Here is a 24,589-nt window from a genome sequence, read left to right on the forward strand (position 1 = left end):
TTTATCTATTTAGCTCCCAGGTTAAAATCCAGACCTTTCTTCTGCATGCAATAATTACATCAGTCTTGAAATAAGCCATCCCTAATCATGGACCCAAACAGTGTTCAAATGTGGCCATAACTCACTCTGCTGAACATCTGCTAATTCTGATTTTTTCCTAATTACCAACAATGCAATGAATATCTGGAAAGCTAAATCTCACACATGCATGATGTCCTTTCAAACTTCTGCTGGCACTCATCCAGGACTGAACTAAATACCAGATTCTCCCCAACTTCATCCCTTCTATATGGTGAGAGAAATAAGGAAATAAATGTAAACTGCAACAGTGTTAACAGCAAAGTAATAAACTGTGCTTCCAGGGAAAAGCCTCCCAAAGAACTGGCAGTTATGCTGGGATCTGATGAGTCATTAGTGCTAGTGAGGCAGAGAAGGAAGAAACTGTGTGTTTGCAGCAAAAAGAACAGCAATTTAAAAAGTCCGGGGCTGGAAGGTGCTGGAGTTAGAGCAGCCTAGCTAAAACAGGAATTAAGGGGGAGCTCAAACTGACAGGAAGCGAGGGCACAACCTTTCAGGATTTTGTAAGCCATGTTCGTTATTAGTCTGATTTGTATTCTAGGAATAACAGGATGACACTGAATGATTCTGTGCACATTTTGAAAATCTGATACTTGCTGGAATGGCTATATTCTATTTTAAATTCCCCTACAGTTTCACCAACACTGAATATCATCTTATGAATTTAGTAGTTTTAACTACTAGATACTACTTTTTTTCATCTTTATTACCCATTTCCTATTGGAGTGCCTTTTTTTCCTTCCTTTACTGGATACAAAATTTTTTTACTGGACTGAATTTAAGACTTCATTTATTACCTTTTCTATCTTTTTTGCTCTAATTATTTGCCTTTAAATTACTTATGTCAAAACATTATATTCTTAGCAACCTTTAAAGATTCTGCCATAAAAGTGTCCTCTGACTCCAATGTTATATATTCACCTATATGTTCTTAGTATTCTAATGATTTGATTGTTCATATTCAATCATGATGTCTTGACATTTATAAATAGAAACCTTACTTTTCAAATGGTTAACTAACCAGTCATCCCTGATAATTCACTTTTATCATTATAAGTAAACAAATCAGAAAATAATTTATTGATGTTTTCTTAATCTTCTCTGTTATCTAATCATATACATAATTTTTTTTTTCCTGGGCCAGTACCACACTCATAATTTTATAATGCATTTCATGTGAGATAAAGTTCTCCCACCCATATTTGTTTTATTTAGCTATCCCGTAAGAAACTTACTGCCTTCTCATGATACATTAACTTGGCTTTCACACAGATTTTTCAGACAATCTAACTCGGAGATATCCATCTGGGATGGAAAGAGGTGTAAATGACTTTGAAGACTTCAGCAACCCTTCCAAACAACTACTAAAATTTATATAATTTTTGTATGTAATGGGTGAAGAGTTTGAACAAATATCCCATAAAACTGTTTACCATAATTGACTTTTTATTTAAAAAATTACACTGAGCAATTTCCAGCATATCTTTTTTTTATAAAAGTACTGCCTATATCAAACATTTTATATCACGTTAATTCCATTGAAGAGCTGCCTTTTTCTGTTAAGGTATTGATTCCAATTGATGGGATACATGCCCTTAAAATAGAAAGTTTCCATTATTTATTCAAAGGTCAAAATTAAGATTATTGAGAAGTTTATTGCTTTATGGCTGGGCAAGATGCTACTAGCACATTTTAGGTAAATAATATTCTTTATTAAAAACTATGAGGTCATTCTGTTTAAAACTTTCAAGATAATTCACAGAAAATAGATATATTTATTCAAATTAAACATTAAAGGGCCAGACTACTAGCTATAGACATTTATATGTGAAGCAGCTCTTTTTTTTTTTTTTTTTTTGAGACTGAGTGTCACTCTGTCACCCAGGCTGGAGTGCAGTGGCCCAATCTCAGCCCACTGCAACCTCCGCCTCCTGGGTTCAAGCAATCCTCCTGCCTCAGGCTCCCGAGTAGCTAGGATTACAGGCGCGTGCCACCACACCTGGCTAATTTTTTTGTATTTTTAGTAGAGACGGGGTTTCGCCATGTTTGCCAGGCTGGTCTCGAACTCCTGACCTCAAGTAATCCACCCGCCTTGGCCTCCCAAAGTGCTGGGATTATAGATGTGAGCCACGGCGCCTGGACAATGAAACAGCTCTTTAAAGAAATAAGACATGAAAATAGGTCTGTCCTGGTACACTACACATAATTGAAATGAATAACACCTGGAAGACCAATATTGTTACGCTATGTTCTGTTAGGATCTTAAAAAAAATTCAGACATTTAGTAGTCCATTTGTGCTTAAAATATTCATATGCATGAGAAGCCTAAAGAAAAAAAACACCTCTGTACATGATGATCAAAAGAAAGTTATAAATTTTTTTGAAATTGCACTGTTATTTAAACCACTTTCCTAAAGTCAGACCCTCCTTGTAGCTGGCACAGTTTTTCAGGTCAATTGGCAACCTGGGGAGGCCCCTCTGGTATTAGTGAAGTAAAGAAGGTGGTGATGAAAGACCAAGCTGAAGCCACTAATCCAGGCCTCTGAATTGCACTGGCATCTTCACCTGCATCTTCTCCACTCTCGTCTTCAAGCCCATCATCCATAAGACGCTCCTTTCAAGCAAAACAAGAAACATACTCCTGAGTGATGTGAACGAGCATTGGCTCATAATAGAAGACAGTTAAATTCTTTGTAGAACAAAGGAATATGAAGTGGTACATATGTGGTCATTAGAAATCTTTAAGGCCAAAATTGGTAAATTTCTCAGTGTTCCAGTTTAAAGGGGACAACTGCCAATGCAATACAATAAATTCTTACCATGTGTATAATTTTATTTCTAGACTATTTTCAAGAAAAAAAAGTTACTTCTTCCCATTTAGTTATAATATATGACTGATTTGGTATTATATTCTAAGCTCTCCCAAATGAAACCATCACAATTTATATGTTAGCTTTCTTTCACATACCACTTCACAAATACTTATGGAACATCCAATCTTCTTTCATCACACTGGTCCCATACAGTGCTGGGAAAATCTCAGTAACTTAAGTATATAAAAGCTTCAATCACATACCATTTCTTCAAGTTCCAAGTTGTTTGCATTTTGCCCATCATTGTTAACTTCAGCATTATTGTTGGGAGCCTGTTGATGACCTCCTTCTTGCCTAAAAGGAAACCATCCAGCTTGGTGTCTGTTCAGTAAAATAAAGAGAAAATAAAATAAGTCACAGTTGTTTTTATTTGTAACACTATAAAATGTTATTAGTGTCCTATAAGAGAAAAATGATTAGACCTATAATAAATAAAAAGACCAAATCTCCCACTTCAGGACAGGGAACCACCCTTCTCAAAGCAATGACAGCAAAACAAAACCAACTCAAGTCTCTAAGTCTATCATGGACTTCACTGGCTCTATGTTAGTTATTAAAACATATCAGGAATCATAAATCTTTTTTGGTATTTTTCAAAATGAAATACAACTTAGATATCTGTTTGCCCCTTAGAGAGAAGGGAGCAGGGGAAAAACAGTCTACTTATGAAAAAAATCTGGCTTATACCTATAGGACTTACTATTGGTAAGTCTAATGAAAGAGGACAACCTTATGCAGGAGTGCATCACACACTTCTTAAGTTCTAAATAACGGATACAGTATGTCTCACTGAATGAACAATTTTTATAAAACACAGTAAACAAAAAATCTGCTTCTAAATAATTCTGATAAACATTCGCACTCAACAAAACCTGCCCTTGCTTTTGGCATCAAAAACATGCCAGATATCTAAAGTCCAGCATTCAAATTCCTTCACTCACCATTCACCACAGACTACCCTACACCAGATTCTGTGCTGAACAGTTTCAGACATTAAACCACAAAAAGTTAATGAACATCACTCACAAATAAACCAGCAGCATGGCTCCCATTACCATGATAAACCGACTAAAAGAAGAATAGAAGTATACAATGCTAAGGAGAATCGCAGCTCGTGAGAACGTGTACATCCAGTCTAGCCAGTCTCGATTGAAGTCTTCTTCATTTAGTACTGGACCTCCCTGTGCATTCATTTGAACATTCTCATTCATGGGTCGATTTTCTTGGGCCACTAGGTTTGGAGCTGGTGGGGGTTCTTCTCCAGGAACATGTGCCAAATTTAGAGGCTGTGAAGTAGTAGGCTGGGTTGGGTTGACATTTGATGTGGCCTGAGCTGAAACTGCAGCTTGACTGAAATAGTCACCAAAATAAATATTAAAAAGAAAAAAAAAACTTTACCATACCATATTTTTTTAAACTTCTTGGGGAGCTATATGTATTTTTCATAAACCTAATATGGAATATCCCAACTCCTGTACCACATTTCTTAGTTAAGCACAAATTCCAATGGAAAAGTGGAGCCAAGGTTGATGGTAGATGTCACACAGGAAAGGATGTTCTCTCAGCCTGGTAGTGTAAGATGACAGGGGAAAGGCAAAAGATGTGAGAGCAGCCATGTTAACCACTACTCTCTCTTTCAATCAATTACCTTATAAGCTAATGAGATGTCCAGACCTTTTCATGAATGCCCCCTTTTGTTATTCTACATGGGATGAATACTCCCAAACTCACCACCTACCTCTCCCTCAGACCCATGTTTTGAAAGGCTTGTCTAAAAATACATACTATTATTACATTGTGTGTCTACTGCCAGTGATAAATGATTTGTATTAGTATCCTAAAATCCTAAATACATCTCAGATAACAACCCTTTCACCCCAATACTGATTTGGAAGAACTCCAACTGGGGACCACTGGTCCTTGTCAAGTTAGAACTAGAATTGTGATTCTGAGGTTTGCTTATAATTTGATTGCTTAAAATTTCCCATTAAAGAGTAAATTTCCCAGGAAAGTGATAATATATCTTGGATTTGCTTTAAATTATCCAACAGAAGGAAGAAAGTTGTAAAATAAGACTCACATGAATTGATAAATGTCAAAGCTGGGTGATAGGTACACACAGATTCCTTTTACTACTCTACCTTGTTATGTTTTTAAATTTTTCTACAATAAGAAGTTAACAATCAAGAGAGCACAGGGAAGTTAAATAAATGGTTCTCAGGCTACAAAATCCTATTTAAGCCAGTATGCTAATATCTTTTATCTGTATAGGGCTTTTTAGTTTAGAAAACACTTCCTACTTCATGAATACTCTGATACACAGGTGAGTTACTTTATTTTAAAGGGGAGAAACTGAGGCTCTGAAGTTAAATGATCCACATAAGAGTATATGATTTAGCAGCAAGCATAATAAGCTCCCCTTATCTCACACAGTTCTTGTGAGGTTCACAAACGAGACAAGGTGGGGTATCCAGCATCCAGCAAAGTACTGAGCACAAAGCAGTCACTCAAATGATAACCATTACCATGGCAACATGTAAGGTACGAATATCCTGCCTGGAGCCAAGGGCTTATGAAAGAGAGCCTTAGGATACAAGGTTCATAAAGCAGCTTAGCTTTATGGGGAAAAGTCTGGAGTAAGGACAAGGATGTAGACTTCACAGTGGGCAAGAGAATCAGAGGATATCTGGGTGGCTGCAGGAATGAATGACTTAATTATGTGTTAAGAAATGTAACCTGGCAAACCGGGCATGGTGGCTCATGCCTGTAATCCTGGCACTTTGGGTGGTCGAGGTGGGCAGATGGATCACTTGAGGCCAGGAGTTCAAGATCAGCCTGGCCAATGTGGCAAACCCCCGTCTCTACTAAAAATACAAAAGTTACCCAGGTGTGGTGGCACACACCTGTATCTCAGCTCCTGGGAGGCTGAGGCATGAGAATCGCTTGAACCCGGGAGGCGGAGGTTGCAGTGAGCCAAGATTATGCCACTGCACTCCAGCCTAGGCAATAGAGTGAGACTCTGTCTCACTCTGTCATTAAAAAAAAAAAAAGGGGGGCGGGGGAGGGAGGGAGGGAGGGAGGGAGGGAGGAAGGAAGGAAGGAAGGAAGGAAGGAAGGAAGGAAGGAAGGAAAAAAAAAAAAAAGTAACCCAGCAGTAGTATAAGGAAATACAGTAAAAAGACTAAAAGGAGAAAGCTATTGAAGTCAAGTGGACTTAGAATGAGAAAAGACCTGGTGAAACATTGGAGGTAGCATATGGGGAAGGACAAAAACTCTATTAACTCATCTTCATAAAATTCTGCTTTTAGGAGTAACAGAAGCCAGAATCAAAGCTGTTTACGGTTAAGAGCTTGGGTAATAAGAAGAGAGCTAGTATCACTGACAAAGAAGTGAGAAAGGAGAAGGCACTTAAAGAACAAAGGAATCAAATTTTAGATGCACTGAATTTGAGGTAAAGGCTCATTCCCCTCTGGAAATCTTCCAACAATAAAGCAGAGACACAGGATGAAGCACAGGAGATGAAGAACCAGGATTCATTCACAGAGAGCTAACAACTAAGACCATACAAAAAAGAAATCCAAGCGAACTACCCCCACAACTAAATCCCGTCCTCTCTACTGACCATGAGTGCTGAGAAGCACGCAGTAACAAATACATGATGAACTGAGAAAGAAATGTTAATAAAATGAGCTATTAAAGGACACAGAAAGATACGGAAGACAAAAGAATCACAGAAACAAGGAGAGGAGAAGGGTAAGGAGAAGCTAATCAATGTTAAATGAATGCAGAATGAGTTGAGGAGAATGAAGGCTGAGAAACTGTCCTCAATGCTAGGACTGTTCCGTGCTGACCAGAATCAAAATGGACTAAATACTGAGAGTCAAGTAAGCATATTAGCCACACTTGAGCCCTACATATGCTATGGCCTCCCTGACATGATTCTATCCCTTTTTTTATTTGACTAACTCTTCATGTACATTTGCTGCCTTCCAGTGAAACATTCCTAAGTTTTCTCCTCTTGAATGTATAAAATGTTGTATTAAAGAATCTGAATACTGCTAAATGTAATTAGGGACGACAGGGAGGAGCCAAGGGCAGGGTTAGCTCATGTGAACTGGAGGTGAACCCTTTTTCCTTTAGTCAAAACAACATCAAATACTTAAAAAAAATGAAATCCCAAATCAACTTACTTAGGATAAAAAGAAAATAAAGCAAGTAACACAGTGAGTAACTTAAAAAATGAACTCAGATTAACTTACTACTGCATGTAATACTGATGAGCATACATCTGTTGCCACCACAGCATCTGCAGTGGGCTAAACGCGGGATACACCGGGAATCCAGGTGGAGCAACTTGCCCAGGAAACTGGTTGTCTACATTTCTGCAAGAAATAAATAATGAGCTCTTTTAATGCTCTAGCAGTTAAAAGTATTATTCTAAATTTTCATTTCTGAACCCCAAGTCAACCATTGACAGAATATATTTAAATCTCACTGAAAAGAAAAATACTTATTTTCAACAATTCTTCAAATAAAATAATACATCTTACATAGGTTGACCCAGGGCCCAACTACAGAGAATCACTAACATTTCAGGCCAGTTTTAAAGGGAAAACAAAGCGAAACACCACAAAATATAGAGCCAATCTGAACATGTATTATCGTTTCATTTCATCACATGAAGCCAAAAATACCTTCATTTTAAGTCCATTTTCCTTAAGAAACAAAGCCCTAAAATAAATGTCATGACAAAATGTTTTGGGGAATGCTGAGACAGACAAGTGATGTTTTATATTAGTAATAACATGTTATTAAAATACAGCAGCTATGAGCTGTAAAATAAAAAATGAACATTACAAAAACCTGTAAAATATTCTGTAAAGAGACAAGATTAGCAGAACACGTTCACATATACATTCCTAAAGTAGGCTAAAATTTTCTTTTTTCTTTTTTCTTTTTTTGAGACAGAATCTTGCTCTTTCACCCAGGCTGGAGGGTAGTGGCGTGATCTTAGCTCACTGAATTCTCTGCCTCCTGGATTCAAGCAATTCTCCTGCCTCAGTCTCCCAAGTAGCTGGGACTACAGGCATGCGCCACCACGCCCGGCTAATTTTTTTTGTATTTTTAGTAGAGACAGAGTTTCACTGTGTTGGCCAGGCTGGTCTTGAACTCCTGACCTCAGGTGATCCTCCCGCCTCGGCCTCCCAGAGTGGTAGGGTTACAGACATGAGTCACTGCACCTAGCCAAATTTTATTAATTCAGTAAAACTTGTAGAAGGTCACATTTAACTTCTCTACAGTTTCCTCACATCTAAAATGGATCTAATAATAGACTCTTCCTCACAGGATTCTCACCCTGTATTCATGAAATGTTAGCTCGTTTTATTTTTATTCTTTCCCATTCCGACACCGAACATGATGCCAAAGTGTATAATGTGAGGTTTGTAGAAAATCACATATATCAAAACAACTACAGAGATAAACAGGTAAGTAAACGCAGAATTCTTTATGAATTTGCTAAGTCTTCTTCACATTACTTTTTATCTTTATCTAATACTAGTTTGGTCTATCCGGAGTGAGACAAGAATAATTAAATTCATTAGCTGTAATTTTATATTCTAAAGACTGTTTACACATACAATTGGTAATAATTGATTATAGAAACCTAACTTTAGAAGAGCTTGGGGAGCTAAGCCTGAATAGGCTATACTTAAGGAAACCTGGTGCTAGGTAAGGCATCACCTTCCCCACATATTACCTGAACTTTCCTTATTCTTAATGGAGCTGTGGCGGCCACAGAGGGTCTCATCCTCAAAAGACCCTTCAATCTCCTAATATTATATATATATTATATATACCTTCATATAGGGTCCTGTATAAGGGGGAAAAAACTTCAGCTCTCTTGGACACAGGACAATAGATGATACAGCACCTCCCCACCTCAAAAAAAGCAAACCTCAACCCAGCTATTCCTTTAAAAAGGTGTCAGTGACCAACTCTGGAGAGAAAGCCATACCACTGAGGCAGAGAAGTATTATAAAAACATTCGTTTTATACAATTCAGCATTTACACCAGGGAGCGGATGCATCTCTGCACAAATCTATAAAACTACCCAAATCAAGTATTACAGCAATATGCTGTATCTAGGTGTATATTTTAAATTTTATTAGTATTCCCCATTACGGAAAAAATCCATCCCCTTGAAAGTAAATCTCCACCAATCTCTATCATGAATAAGAATGTCAAACAAGTCTGTTACTTCAACTGTAAAATGGGAAGGCCGGACTTTGTCATTGTTTTTAAAGCTTAAGGGAGAAAAAGAAGACACTAACAATTACTTTTTTAAAAAGTCATAGTTTCCCACCTCACCCTCCTGCATGCTGCCCAAAACATATGGAGAATATGAGGTGATTACTGAAAATACGTTGCCAAAATAAATAACCTGCCCAAAGTATTCTTCCCTTTTTCCCTAATAAGTTAGAAAACCACTGGACAATATAATTGCCAAATATATCCCAGGCCCAAGATGACACACTATAATTTTCAGTTGTGTTCATTACCCTCAGACAAGATGGTATGCATTTGGTATACTCCAGAAACAAGGAATAAAAGATCTGACACTAAATTATAAAGTTATTAATAAAATATATAGGAATAGATACAATGAAACACATTACTTAAGAATTTAATATATTTTAGAGGACGCATCATTAAACAAGTTAAAGAGAATTGTTATTTAGTGCTAGGAAAAAAGATTACCAAATTTGTGAGAGAAGGGAGTTTAAAAAGCTTCATCTCATTCTATATATTCAAATAAGAGAGCTGAAATAAAGCATTAAGAGTTAAACCAGAGATAGCCTAGAAGAAACTAGAATTATTTACCAACCCTTCAGAGGAAGGATTTTCCTAACTTAAGTAACAGAAGAAAGCAGAAAAAAAAAAAAAATCAACATATTTGACAACAAAATTTAGAGAGAAATGGCTAAGAAACGTTGCAATAAATTGTAGTTAATATCTTTTCTATATATAGAACTGATAGAAACAGAATAATCATCAGGATATCAAATACTAATTAAAGCAAAGATAGCATTTTTAAGTTTGTTTGCCAAGGTAGAAAAGATTAAATAAAAATATCCATTATTGGCAAGAGGTACAAGTAAAACCTAACTCTTTGATTGCTAGTGGCAGTATAAATTGGAATAAGCCTTTAAAACACAATTACAAAATTAAAGACCTTTAAAAATCTTTTGCTCTATGGAAAAAAAAATTCTAGCTCATGGATAAGAAGAATCAATATCATTAAAATGGCCATATTATCCAAAGTAATTTGTAGATTCAATGCAATCCCTATGAAACTACCATTGACATTTTTCACAGAACTAGAAAAAACTATTTTAAAATCCATGTGGAACCAAAAAAGAGCCTGAAGAGCCAAAGCAATCCCAGGCAAAAGGAACAAAGATGGAGGTATGATGTTACCCCACTTCAAACTCCTGCAGGGCTACCAAACCAGCACTGTAACTGGTACAAAAACAGACACACAGACCAATGGAACTAAATAGAAAGCCCAGAAATAAGGCTGCACACCTACAACTGTTTGATCTTTGATAAAGCTGACAAAAACAAGCAATGGGAAAACTATTCAATAAATGGTGCTAGGATAACTGGCTAGCCATATGCAGAAGACTGAAACTGGACCCACCTTTCTTACATCATAGACAAAAATCAACTCAAAGTGGTTTAAAGACTTACATGTAAAACTGAAAACTATAAAAATCCTGCAAGGCAACCTAGGCAATACCATTCTGGACACAGGAATGGGCAAAGATTTCATGACAAAGATGCCAAAAGCAATTGCAACAAAAGCAAAAATTGACAAGTGGGATCTAATTAAACTTAAGAGCTTCTGCACAGCAAAAGAAACTATCACCAGAGTAAACAAACACCCTACAGAATGGAAGAAAATATTTGCAAACTATACATCACACAAAGGTCTAATATCTAGCATCTATAAAGAACTTAAACAATTTTAAAAGACAAGAAAAACATTTAAAAAGTGGACAAAGGACACGAACACACACTTTTCAGAAGAAGATATACATGTGGCCAACAAGTAAATGGAAAAAAGCTCAACATCACTGATCATTACAGAAATGCAAATCAAAACCATAATGAGATACCATATCACACCAGTCAGAATGGCTACGATAAAAGTTAAAAAATAACAGATGCTGGCAAGGTTGCAGAGAAAAGGGAACACTTCTACACTGTTGGCGGGAGTGTAAATTAGTTCAACCATTGTGGAAAGCAGAGTGGTGATTCCTCAAAGAGCTAAAAACAGAACTACCATTTGACCCAGCAATTCCATTACTGGGTATATACCCAAAGACATATAAATCATTCTACCATCAAGATATATGCACGTGAATGTTCATGCAGCACGATTCACAATAGCAAAGACATAGAATCAACCTAAATGCTCATCAATGACAGACTGGATAAAGAAAAAGTACATATACACCATGGAACATTACACAGCCACAAAAGAGAATGAGATCGTGTCTTCTGCGGGAACATGGATGGAGCTGGAGGCCATTATCCTTAGGAAACTAACACACGAACAGAAAACCAAATACCGTATGTTCTCACTTATTAGTGGGAGCTAAACGATGAGAACACATGGACACAAAGAGGAGAACAACAGACACTTGGGCCTACTGAGAGTGGCGGGTGGGAAGAAGGAGAGAATCAAAAAAAATTACTGGGTACCAGGCTTAGTACCTGGGTGACAAAATAATCTGTAAAACAAACCTCCATGACACGAGTTTACCTATGTAACAAACCTGAACATGTACCCATGAACCTAAAAGTTTTTTAAAAAGCTTTGCTCTTATGCCTAACTGCCCAAATAATTCTGCTTTTGAAAATTAACTTATAGAACTATGAAATAAGGAAAAAAACTTCACATCTCTGCCCTTTAATAAAATCTTTATACATACTCCCACTTCCAGCCCGCTGTCCTCTAGTAATATAGAGAAACTGGAGACAGGGACAATAGTTCATTAATTTTTTTAAGAAATAGAGAATGTTATAGCACTTACCACCACAATGAAATTGCCTTTTTAATTGCACACCTATGTAGGCATTTACTCTCTGACCTATCCACTTTGGCCCATTCCTACTTTAAGACAGAAATCTACCCTAAATACAGCAAGGCCAAAATGTAACAAAAACATGAAGGGATGTTTCCACAAAACTATTCATCACAACACTATTTATTAACAGTAAAGATTGTAAATAACTCAAATATTTGTCAGTATGAGGTTGGATGTCACAGTTTACTCACTGAACGAATTAGTATGCAGCTATAAAAAGGAATGAAGATCTCTCTCTACTCCTATGGAGTGACTTCTTAGACATTTACATGAAATTTTGTTGAAAAACAATGTTAAGAAGAATATGTATAATATTTGTATAAGAATGAGGATATATTTATATGTGTGTGTATATACATGTGTGTGTACACACACACACTAACACACACATTTCATGAATTTTCCACAAAGAAACCAATGGAAAAAATATATATAATAAAAATAAAATAATAAATTATTATGGAAAGGAAGAGAAAAAGAGAAGTGAAGAAAATGAAAATAAGTCTCTCTGTATCTTGTTTTGACACTGGAACATTAATAATGTTTTATGTAACTAAACTAAAAAGAAAAAAATAGAAAGCTGGAAAAAAAAACTAAAGAAGTTTCAAGTTTAATAGTATAACCATACAGATAATTATTCTACTGACTTCAAAACAATATTTTAACTATCCCTAGTAGGGTGAATACTAAATACAAAAAGAACAATAAAAGTTTTAAATCACACTCAGTGATCTTACAAAAGTGGAAATAGTATTGCTATTTTAAAACTATTTGAAAAACATAAGCATATATACATACAGATAAACCAAATAAGTAATTATGCTAATTCATTAGGGACTAGGATGTTTTAGCATAGAAGATATATAAATACACATACCCAAGATGATTTGTGAAAACTCTTTAACTTTTGGCCGGGCGCGGTGGCTCAAGCCTGTAATCCCAGCACTTTGGGAGGCCGAGACGGGCGGATCACGAGGTCAGAAGATTGAGACCATCCTGGCTAACACAGTGAAACCCCGTCTCTACTAAAAAATACAAAAAACTAGCCGAGCCAGGTGGCAGGCGCCTGTCGTCCCGGCTACTCGGGAGGCTGAGGCAGGAGAATGGCGTAAACCCGGAGGGCGGAGCTTGCAGTGAGCCGAGATCCAGCCAGTGCACGCCAGCCTGGGCGACAGAACGAGACTCCGTCTCAAAAAAAAAAAGAAAACTCTTTACCTTTTAACCTAAATTTGAAACATCGGTATGAACTCAAGATTTTTTTTTCCCTTTTTTCTAAAACATACATAGCACCACCCACCCATGGGAGAATTCCTTTAAAAACAAAAAACAAAAAACAAAAAAGATGAACCTTAATTGAATTTAATCAGGCCCTAGATCTAACTACCAGTTTACAGGCAATATAGGATAAAGAAAAATGCTAAATGACACCATGAGAACTTAGTCAGCTATATTTAGACCACTGTGGGAAATAACACAGAACAACTACAGAAAGAGTATGAAGTAAGAAAAGAAAGGAAAAGGGAATTAGATTAGAAAAGCTTTAAGAAACATTAACCTGCCAGGCGTAGTGGCTCATGCCTGTAATCCCAGAACTTTGGGAGCCTGAGGCAGGTGGATCGCTTGAGGTCAGGAGTTTGAGACCAGCCTGGCCAACATGGTGAAATCCCATCTCTACTAAAAATACAAAAATTAGCCAGCGTGGAGATGTGTGCCTGTAGTCCCAGCTACTCAGGAGACTGAGATAGGAGAATCACTTGAACCTAGGAGGCAGAGTTTCCAGTGAGCCAAGATCGCACGCCTGCACTCTAACCTGGGGGGCAGGGGGGCTCTGTCTCAACAAAAAAAAAAAAAAAAAAAAAAGGAAACATCAACCAAATGCACCATGTCACTCTCTTCAAATACTGATTCAATCTGAACACAAACTGAATACTAGATGATATTGAAGATTTTTTAATTTTGTTGAGTTTTCTAATGGTATTGTGACTAAGATTTTTTAAAGCCCATAGCTACCATATCTGTTACAAATACACACTGTTTAAAGATATAATTATAAGGTCTAGGTTTTGTTTTAAACTCTAGCCCAAGGATAAAAAAGGAAACAGAAGAGGAACTAGATGAACAATGGTAGTTTGTTGATTGTTGAAGTTAGGTATTAGGTACACTGGGGTTCATTACAATATCTTCTGTACTTTGTGAATGTTTAAAAAGTATAATAAAGTCTTTAAAAATAAAAAAGCAGTATATAAAAATACTGACTGTTTAACTTAAATATCCATCAGCAAGGACTGGTTCATTAAGGTATAGTAATCTGTATAATAGAATGCTGTGCAATTAATAAAGAATGAGACAGCTGGGCTACCCTGTGGTCACAGCTACTCAGGAGGCTGAGGCAGGAGGACTGCTTGAGCCCAGGAGTTCAGGGAAGTCTGAGCAACATAGTGAGACCCCATCTCTAACAAAATTAAAATAAAAACTAAAAAAATATATATTATATAAACAAAGAATGGTACAGCTCTTGTGTATTAATGTGGTGCAGTTGTTAATACACTTAGTGAAAAACCAAGATATTGGCTAGTGTGTACAGTAAGTCCTCACTTTCATTGTCAGTAGGTTCTTGGAAACTGTGACTTTAAACAAAACGATGTATAACAGGTCTTTGAATAATGTCATTTTGTTATAACATTAATGAAAAAAAGTTGGTTTTGCTAATATTATTTCACTTAAAGTTGCAGTTTCCAAGACCCTATCACGATGTTAAAGCGAGGACTTCTTATACAGAAAGTATGCTATTGGCCGGGCGCGGTGGCTCAAGTCTGTAATCCCAGCACTTTGGGAGGCCCAGATGGGCGGATCACAAGGTCAGGAGATCGAGACCAACCTGGCTAACATGGTGAAACCCCGTCTCGACTAAAAAATGCAAAAAAAAAAAAAACTAGCCGGGCGTGGTGGCAGGCGCCTGTAGTCCCAGCTACTCGGGAGGCTGAGGCAGGAGAATGGCGTAAACCCAGGAGGCGGAGCTTGCAGTGAGCTGAGATCGCGCCACTGCACTCCAGCCTCGGCAACAGAGCGAGACTGTCTCAAAAAAAAAAAAAAAGTATGCTATTATGTGTTAAAATAAACACACGTACACATGCACGGACATACACACATACTTGTGTAAGCACATTTTATCTCTAGAATAACACAGGGGAAACAGCTAATAATGGTTGCCTCTAAGGAGGGCAAGTGGTATAAGACATAGAAATGAAACTCTTACATACTTTTGTTTCGTTTTGTTTTGAAGATGGTACTACTCATCACATATATTACCTCTTAGAAAATAATTTTTAAAATAAACTACCTACCATTTAAAAAATAATCTACTGTCTCTCTGACCAGTCTCTGTGTTCCTAAGAACAGGGAATGGGCTTTATACATTATTACTATATCTCTAGCATCTAGCACAATAAATATGTATTGAACAACTTCATATGAGCATTATGAAAATATTGAAAATAAAATACTGATTATAAGCAACTATTCTAGTAATTTGTAAATTCAACTTAATTATTCAACATTAAATGAAAACATGTAAGGTTACCAACACAGTAAAAATTTCAACTATATGAAATAAAAACATTTACAAAGTAAAGGATACTGAGCTGGGCATAGTGGTTCAAGCCTATAATCCTAGCTACTTGGGAGGCTGAGACGGGAGGACTGCTTGAAGCCAGGAGTTTGAGACCAGCCTAAGCAACATAACAAGACTCTATCTCTAAAAAAAAAATTGCAATTAGCTGGGCATGGTGGCACATGTCTGTAGTCCCAGCTACTCAGGAAGCTGAGGCGGGAGGATCACTTGAGCCCCGAAGCTCAAGGCTGCAGTGAGCTATGATGGCACCACCGTACTCCAGCCTAGGCGACAGAGTGAGACCCCATCTATTTAAGAAAAGAAAAAGAAAGAAGCAAAGAAAGGACACTGGAAGAAAACACAAAATGTTAAATTAATTGTCTTCTTTTTCTGGCAAAAAGCAAAATAAAACAGCAGAAACATGGAGAAAATGTAACTATTTGGAATGTGTAATATACCTGTCCCCATAGAAAATGTCATATTCTTTATGCAAGGAAAAGTAAGATGATAACCTGGTTTCTCCCTCTGCCCCTAGGAAAGTCACGGTGAGGAAATAGCTGAAATAAACAAGCTGGAGGAAATCACAGCTGGTGGCAGAAGTTCTCACAGCTTTTATTTTTTCTTTTCAGATAGGCTATACTAATTAGCACTGTAGGATAATAACTAAACACAGAAGAAAAGGAGCAAGGCAAATTCACTGAAACCCATAAAACTGGTGGAGTACTATAGAAATTATAAAGAATAAACAAGAAGTAGAAACACTGTCATTCACAATTATATACTTGAAAGCTATACCAAAAGACATTCATTGTAGGTTTTAAAAAGTTAAAATTACAGAGGAGGGGCCGGGCGCGGTGGCTCAAGCCTGTAATCCCAGCACTTTGGGAGGCCGAGACGGGCGGATCACGAGGTCAGGAGATCGAGACCATCCTGGCTAACACGGTGAAACCCTGTCTCTACTTAAAAAAAAAAAAATACAAAAAACTAGCCGGGCGACGAGGCGGGCGCCTGTAGTCTCAGCTACTCGGGAGGCTGAGGCAGGAGAATGGCGTAAACCCGGGAGGCGGAGCTTGCAGTGAGCTGAGATCCGGCCACTGCACTCCAGCCTGGGTGGCAGAGCAAGACTCCGTCTCAAAAAAAAAAATTACAGAGGAGAGGAGATTAAAGGAACTGGAAACTTCAGGAACAAACTTTCACAGGAAACTTGTTAAATTATCCTTGCTTCCCCCACCACTCCATACAAGCGATCAAGCAGCAACCTCATGGAATCCCACTGTGTTCCCAGAAGCCTCCTTTTCAAGACTCTGCACTTGCTTTGTTCTCCCTATTAACACCCTTAAAGACAGCGCAAACGTTATCACCTCTGAAGCCCTTCCAACTCCTCCAAGCAGAGATAGTCCCTCCCTCCTCCAGGCTCCCCCAGCATTTTTTTCAAGGCCATGACAGCCCATCAGCAGATGGTAATTCATTTGCCTATCTGACCTACTTCCGTTGAGAAAGTACAGAATTCATTTTCCTCTCCTGAGTGCCTAGCACAAAGCAGATTCTAAAGTAAATATTTACTGAATGAAGTCACAGGGTCTTCATGCAAATAGATTTGCTCACACAGTCACTAACACTTAAAATCTGACTGGTAGATCTGACAAGAAAAAAGTTTCGAATTGTGGTTGGAGGTAGGACACCACCATTACGAATAAAGTTAAAATACAAATGATAACCTAGGAAAAAATAGTGAAACAAATGATAGACAAAATAGTCACTTCGGCAATGCTGTTAAGAATATAGGCCTCCAAGTTAAAAATGGATTTGAATTCTAGTTCTGCTACTGTGAACTTAGGCAAGCTGCGTAACCTTTAAGTCTCATTTTCCTCCTCTATAAGCGCAGATAACAGTGCTGAGACCAGAGTTTGTATAAAATGTGGTGAAATAAGGCACATATAGGTGCTTAATATAATGCCTAACTTCTGCTAATACTCAGTAAGTATTAGTTATTAATATCCTTTTGGATAAAGCGTGGTAAATGAATTTTTAAAGATACCACCACACCAACAAATAAGCAACTCACAAATAAAACATAAAGAATGCCTCTTTGTCATATCTCAAATTAAAACATGGACATTCCAACTTACCACTTTAGCAAGTACATATCTGTACAAGTAAAGATACTCAGGATCTTTAACATTACTGAGAAAGTAAACTAGTACAACTTTACTGCAATTTTGCAAAAGTCTTTAAGGGCCTCAAAAAGTCTTAAGAACACTTTGAACACTTAAGAAGACTTAAAGGTTATGCAGCTTGCCTAAGTTCACAGTAGCAGAACACTCAGGAATTCCCCTTCTCACAATTTATCCTAAAATAATAACTGCTAATATGTAAGCACACACATTTAAGAATGTTGATTATGGTAATATTTCGTGGGAAAAAAGACTGACCCAAATGTTTATGGTAAAAGATTGCCCCAATTCTTCAGTCTTCTATAACAGGATTATATATGCATACTATCTGCCACACAGTGGCAAAACTGGTTTACGCTGGCTCATCTAGCTCATAACAGCACACTGCTTAGCCATGATGGGAGTATTTACACCACAGAAATCAGCAAATGCTACAAATCTAGTGCTTTATTTCCCTCACCCCCCAAAAGCCAGCTGGTAAGCATTTACCAGCACAGCACCAGATGCCATTTTGCAATACTTCCCCTTCTCAACACAGCTGAGCTGTTGAGAGTGGTCATGTGATTGCTTTGGCCAATGTAGTATTAGTAAATGTGACAGGCAGAAGACTTCAAATGTGCTCAGACATTAGCTTGCCTTCTTGTTTACCTGTCATTTGCCATGAGATGAATGTGTGCTAGGAAATGACTGATCTACAGAGAATGAGAAACTTGAAACAGATCTGAACTCAATCTACAACCCAAGGAAGAGCTGTCCCAGTGACTAAAAGATCTGTGAGCAAGAAAAATAAAATGTATTGTAAGCCACTGAGATTCAGAGGTTATCATGCAGCAAAACTAACTAATACATTCTCCATCAATATATGTGTGAACAAATTAGTAAATCTACATAAAGAAAAATCACACAGACTTTAAATGTTGTAGATTTACAGCCAGGTGCAGTGGCTCATGCCTGTAATCCCATCACTTTGGGAGGCCGAGATAGGTGGATCACGAGGTCAGGAGATCAAGACCATCCTGGCTAACACGGTGAAACCCCATCTCTACTAAAAACACAAAAAATTAATCGGGCGTGGTGGCGGGTGCCTGTAGTCCCAGCCACTCAGGAGGCTGAGGCAGGAGAATGGCATGAACCCGGTAGGCGGAGCTTGCAGTGAGCTGAGATCTTGTCACTGCACTCCAGCCTAGGTGACAGAGCAAGACTCCATCCCAGAAAAAAAAAAAAAAAAAAAAAAAGTTGTGGATTTATATTTGACCTGGAAATATGTCCAAGTTATATTACTGTTTTTTTTAAGTTTACAAAACAAAATAAACAGTATGATGTTTCTATTTTAAAAGTATACATAGAAAAGTGTTTAGAAGGATAGTTACTAAAATGTTAGTAATGATTGTCAACAAAAAGTGTCAAATGGTGTGAAATATTTGAAGAGATTTACTCTGAGCCAAATACGAGAGACTGATGGTCTGTGACATAGCCCTCAGGAGAGCCTGAGAACACGTGCCCAAGGTGGTCAGGGGATACCCTAGTTTTATACATTTTAGGGTAACATGACACATCAAATACATGTGAAATATACATTGGTTTGGTCCAGAAAGGCAGGATAACTCAAAGCTGGGGCTTCCAGGTTATAGGTAGATTTTTAAAAAATATTATTGGCAATTGGGTGAAAGAATTATTATCAATAGAAAGGAATGTCTGAGTTATGATAAGGGGTTGTAGAGACCAAAGTTTTATCATATAGATGAAGCTCCAGGTAGCAGTCTTCAGAGAGAATAGATTGTAAATGTTTCTTATTAGACTTAAGGTCTGTGTTGATGTTAAATGCTGGTCAGCTTTTCCTGAATTCCAAAAGGGAAGAGGGCCTAATGAGGGATGTCCAACCCTCCCTTCCCATCATGGCCTGAACCAGTTTTTCAGGTTCACTCTGGAGTGCCTGGGCTAAGAGGAGTGGTCCACTCAGATGGCTGGGGGACTTGAGAATTTTATTTTGGGTCTATATGGTTATTTCTGAGTGTTAGGCTATAAGAAATTTTTACTTTTAAAAATTCAGACAATAGGGATTCTAAGAGGGGCTTCAAGATGGCTAACTAGAGGCATCTGATACTCACCTCCTCCACAAAAAAGAACAAAAACACTGAGTAGACAATTACACTTCCAGTAGATCACCTAAGGGAGAAAGCTGGAATTCAATAGAGAAGTGACAGGAAACACCTCAGGTAAGGAAGGAGACAGAAGCAAGGCAGCCTGCGGCACTGGATGGGCTGGGGGGCTGGAAAGGCTCCCCAGGGCAGGGAAAGGTTAAGGGGGGACCCCCAGCAGTCTACATTCCCACTGCAGACTCCTGTAATCCTAGCCACAAGAGAGACCCTTAACACACATGGGCCCCGAGACTAACAGGAGACCACGCGAAGGCGCTGCTCAAGAGGAGTTCACAATGGGTCCCACACACCTCCTAAGTCCTAAATAGCTACAGCAAGGCATCATTTGCAGAGTCCAACCCCCATCGGGCTGCATCCTGCCCTGGGGCCCAAGAACCCCTAAATCTCACATCCCTGGAGCCTCACTGAGATCCCCTGTGCATTCCCAGGTGGTGCTGCTAACTGATGTATCTTGGGCCAAAGTGCAAGACATTGTCAGCAACCCCATAACCGTGAATGGTGCTACTGAGCATTTACACGTACCCTGAGGACAGTCTACAAGCTTGCAGCTGCCATCTGAGACCAAAGTGTACCCCCCACCAATTTATGACTGTTGTCACTGAAAGCAACCCAGCCCTCCCAGTAACAGGCTATAGTACATCTCCCGAGCACTGTGCTGGAAGTCTGGGGATCATGTCATCCTCGCCTACCAGAACCAGCAGCTGCACAACCCAACAGGGGGCCTGAGGTCAAGCCAGCTTGGCCCAGTTCCACCCACCTCCAGTGGCTGAGCATGCCATCCAGGGGCCTGTGGATTACCCCACCCGCAACTGTTGGCACCTGAGTACTCCTCCCAGAGGCCTGAAGACCCAATCTGCCACTATTACCACAGCAGACACCCATGTGCATGCACTACCTGTGGGCTTGGGAACTGGCCCATCCAACCCATTGCAAACATCACCAACACCACCATAGACCGCTTGGGAGCCAGAGGTTTGTCCCACCACTACTACTGCCATAATCCATGGCATATCCACTGCCTAGGGGCCTGACGACATGCCAAACTGCCCAGCTCACCACCATCACTGATGGCATCCAAACAAACTGGCTGGAGGCCCCCCAAGAATTGGCCCACCTGGACAATCTCACACTGGTGCCAGCGTATGTCACACTGGGGCCTAAGGACAGGCATACTCAGCCCACCACTGCCATCACTGGGACCTAAAGATTGGCCCACCTGACACCCCTGTCCCCAGCAAAACTTCACCACAGCCTCCACTAAAAACTGCACCCTAAGACACTCAGGAAATCAGACACTACTTGACACTGTTCCTGACAAAATTCATACAGAGACTATACTCTGGTATACATACAGAATCAAAGCCAAAGTGGCCTACCAAACAACAGCATAGACACATCGTTAGGAAAGCGTGCCCCCCTACAAAAGCAAATTCAAAAAACTGAAGAAGGGACTGTTATACCACATGCACAGATATCAACATAAGGATAGAAGAAACATGAAAAAGCAACGAGATATGACACTTCCAAAAGAACGTAATTCTCCAGCAATTGATTCCAGTGAAAATAAAATTGTGAAATCCAGAAAATGAATTCAAAATAATGATATTAAAGAAGCACGATACAAGAGAATTCAGATAAACAATATTTAAAAATCTGAAAAACAATTCAGGATATAAACGAGAAATTTACCAAGGACACTGATATCATTAAAAAGTACCTGAGGAGAGTGAAAACCACCTGGTGACCACTGAACAGGCCCGGAGATAAAAACTTCTTATCTGAGCAATTTAGAAGGGAGCAAAGACTACCTGGTGACCATCAAACAGGCCATCCAGAGGCAAGACTCCTTATCTGAGGAATTTAGAGGTAATCAAACCTCCCTAGTATCTAAAGTCAGCATCTGATTCCAGGCTTCTTTCCATTTTTATAAGTAACTAAAATTTCTATACATCTCTGGAATGCCATGCTGAAACTAATTTTACAACCCTAAGCTACTGTCTTAAAGTCTATAAATGCTCCTAAGGAAAATCCACCACGGTGCGCTCAGTCCTCTCACTGAGGCACCCTGCTGCACTATTTTGCAGCATCCTTCCTTTCTAATAAAGTTTCCTTTTTCAAACCTGTACTGTTGTCAGTAAATTCTTTTAACCAACCTGTGAGTTGACCACTTCCTGGTGCCAGGGCTCTGACACCTCACCCAACAATCCTCAAATAGATACAATTCAAAAAGGTCTTCTCCACAGCACGTTATAGTAAAACTGTCAAAGTCAAAGAGAGAATTCTAAAAATAGCAAGAGAAAAGCATCCAGTCACTTAATGCTTAGAACCCCCAGCAGACTACCAGCAGATTTCTCAGCAGAAACCTTACAGGCCAGGAGAGAATAAGCAGATACATTTGAAGTGAAGAAAGAAAGAGAGAAAAAGAAAGGAAAAAAGGAAAGAAATGCAGGAAGGAAAGAAAGAAAAGGAAGGAGAGAGAGGGATGAAGGGAGGGAAGAGAAGGACGGAGGGGAAAGGAAGGCAGAGAAGGGAGAGAAGAAAGGAAAGGAAGGAACCTCTCTGCCAAGGATACTATTCCCAGCAAAGTTATCCTTCATAAATGAAGGAGAAATAAAGTCTTTCCCAGATAAGCAAAAGCTGAAGGAACCCATCACCACTAGGCCGGCCCTCCAAGAAATAATCAAGGGAGCCCTATACCGGGAAGGAAACACATCAAAATATAAAACCCACTGGTAAAGCAAACACACAAATAAAAAAGAGAAATAATTTAAATGTCATCACTACAGAAAACCACCAACTACAATGAAAAACAATATGAGAGAAAGAAAGGAATAAATGCTACACAAAAACCAGAAATCAATTACTAAAATGACAGGAATAAGCCCTGTCATATCAATAATAATCTTGAATATAAATGAATTAAACTTTCCACTTAAAAGATACAGAGGGGCTGAAGAATTTTTAAAAATGATCCAACCATACGCTTCCTACAAGAAATTCATCTCATCTGTAAAGACACAGACTGAAAGTAAGGGATGGAAAAAGATATGCTAAGTGAACAAAAATCAAAAGCAAATAAGAACATCTATCCTTATAACAGATAAAACAGACTTTAATTTAAAAACAGTAACAACAAAGAAGGTCATTATATAATGATAAAGGGATCAATTCAACAAAAAGATGTAACAATTCTAAATATACATGAACCCAACAACAGACCACTCAGCTTTATCAAGAAAACATGATCAGACCTAAAGGGAGGGACAGAATCCAATACAATAAGTGCTAGGGACATCAACACCTGACTCTCAGCATTACACAGATCATCTAGACAGAAAATTAACAAAGAAACACTGGATTCAAACCGCACTTTAGACCAAATGGGTATAACAGACATTTACAGAACATTTCATCCAACAGGTACAGAATAGACTCTTCTCATCAGCCCATGGACCATTCTCCAGAACAGACCGTATGTTAGGCCACAAAACAAGTCTCAACAAATTTTTTAAAACCAAAATCATATCAAGTATCTTTTATGACCACAATGGAATAACAGTAGAAATCAGTAACAAGAGAAACTTTGGAAACTGTACAAAATACATTGAAATTAAACAACATGCTCCTAAATGACCATTGGGCCAAGGAAGAAATTAAGGAGGAGATAAAAAATGTGTGTGGTGTGTAGTGGCATGTGCCTGTAATTCCAGCTACTCAGGAAGCTGAGGCAGAAGGACTGTTTCAGCCCAGGAGTTCTGCAGTGAGCTAGGATCACACCACCACACTCCAGCCTGGTCAACAAAGTGAGACCATCACAAATGAAAGTCAAAAAACAATATACCAAAACCTATGGAATACGACAAAATTGGTGCTAAGAGAGATGTTTATAGTAATAAATGCTCACACCAAAAAAGTAGAAAGATTTCAAATAAACAATCCAACAATACACCTCAAAGAACTAGAAAAGCAAGAACAACCTAACCCAAAATTAGTAGAGGGAAAGAAATAATAAAAATCAGGATAGACTGAAAAAAAATACAAAAGATCAACAAAATAAAAACTTGGTTTTTTTAAAAGATAAAATCAATAAACCACTATCTAGGTAACCAAGAAAACAAAAAGACCCATATAAATAAAATCAGATACGAAAAACGAAACATTACAACTGATACCACAGAAATACAAAAGAGAAATTCAAGCTATTATGTACAACTGCACACTAATACACCAGAAAATCTAGAGAAAATGGATAAATTCTTAGACACACACAGCCTGCCAAGATTGAATCAGGAAGAAACACAAAAACCTGAACAGACCAATAATGAGTAATGAGATTGAATCAGTAATAATAAAATCTCCCAACAAAGAAAAGCCCAGGATTGGATGGCTTCACTGCCAAATTTGAGCAAAACTGTTTTTTTGTTTGTTTGTTTTTTGTTTTAAGACAGAGTCATGGTCTGTTGCCCAGGCTGGAGTGCAGTGGCGCAATCTTGGCTGACTGCAACCTCCACCTCCTGGGTCCAAGTGATTCTCATGCTT

The 24,589-nt window shown here is 38.4% G+C and overlaps 1 protein-coding gene across 7 annotated transcripts in view; it reads right to left on the reverse strand.

The window, feature by feature from the left end:
• Positions 1-1,504: 1,504 nt before the first annotated feature.
• HERPUD2 (HERPUD family member 2) overlaps positions 1,505-24,589 on the reverse strand; it is a 53,230-nt gene continuing 30,145 nt past the window's right edge. For all 7 annotated transcript variants that reach the window (XM_033193552.1, XM_033193555.1, XM_033193554.1 and 4 more), the window contains 4 exons: positions 7,211-7,333; positions 3,978-4,301; positions 3,155-3,272; positions 1,505-2,692 (listed from right to left, as the gene is read on the reverse strand). In XM_033193552.1, coding sequence (XP_033049443.1) covers positions 2,531-2,692; positions 3,155-3,272; positions 3,978-4,301; positions 7,211-7,333 — 727 coding nt within the window. In that variant the 3' untranslated portion in view covers positions 1,505-2,530. The remainder of the gene's footprint in view (positions 2,693-3,154; positions 3,273-3,977; positions 4,302-7,210; positions 7,334-24,589) is intronic.

This window comes from Trachypithecus francoisi, unplaced genomic scaffold, assembly GCF_009764315.1.
Source record: "Trachypithecus francoisi isolate TF-2019V2 unplaced genomic scaffold, Tfra_2.0 Lachesis_group4, whole genome shotgun sequence".
NCBI lineage: Eukaryota > Metazoa > Chordata > Mammalia > Primates > Cercopithecidae > Trachypithecus > Trachypithecus francoisi.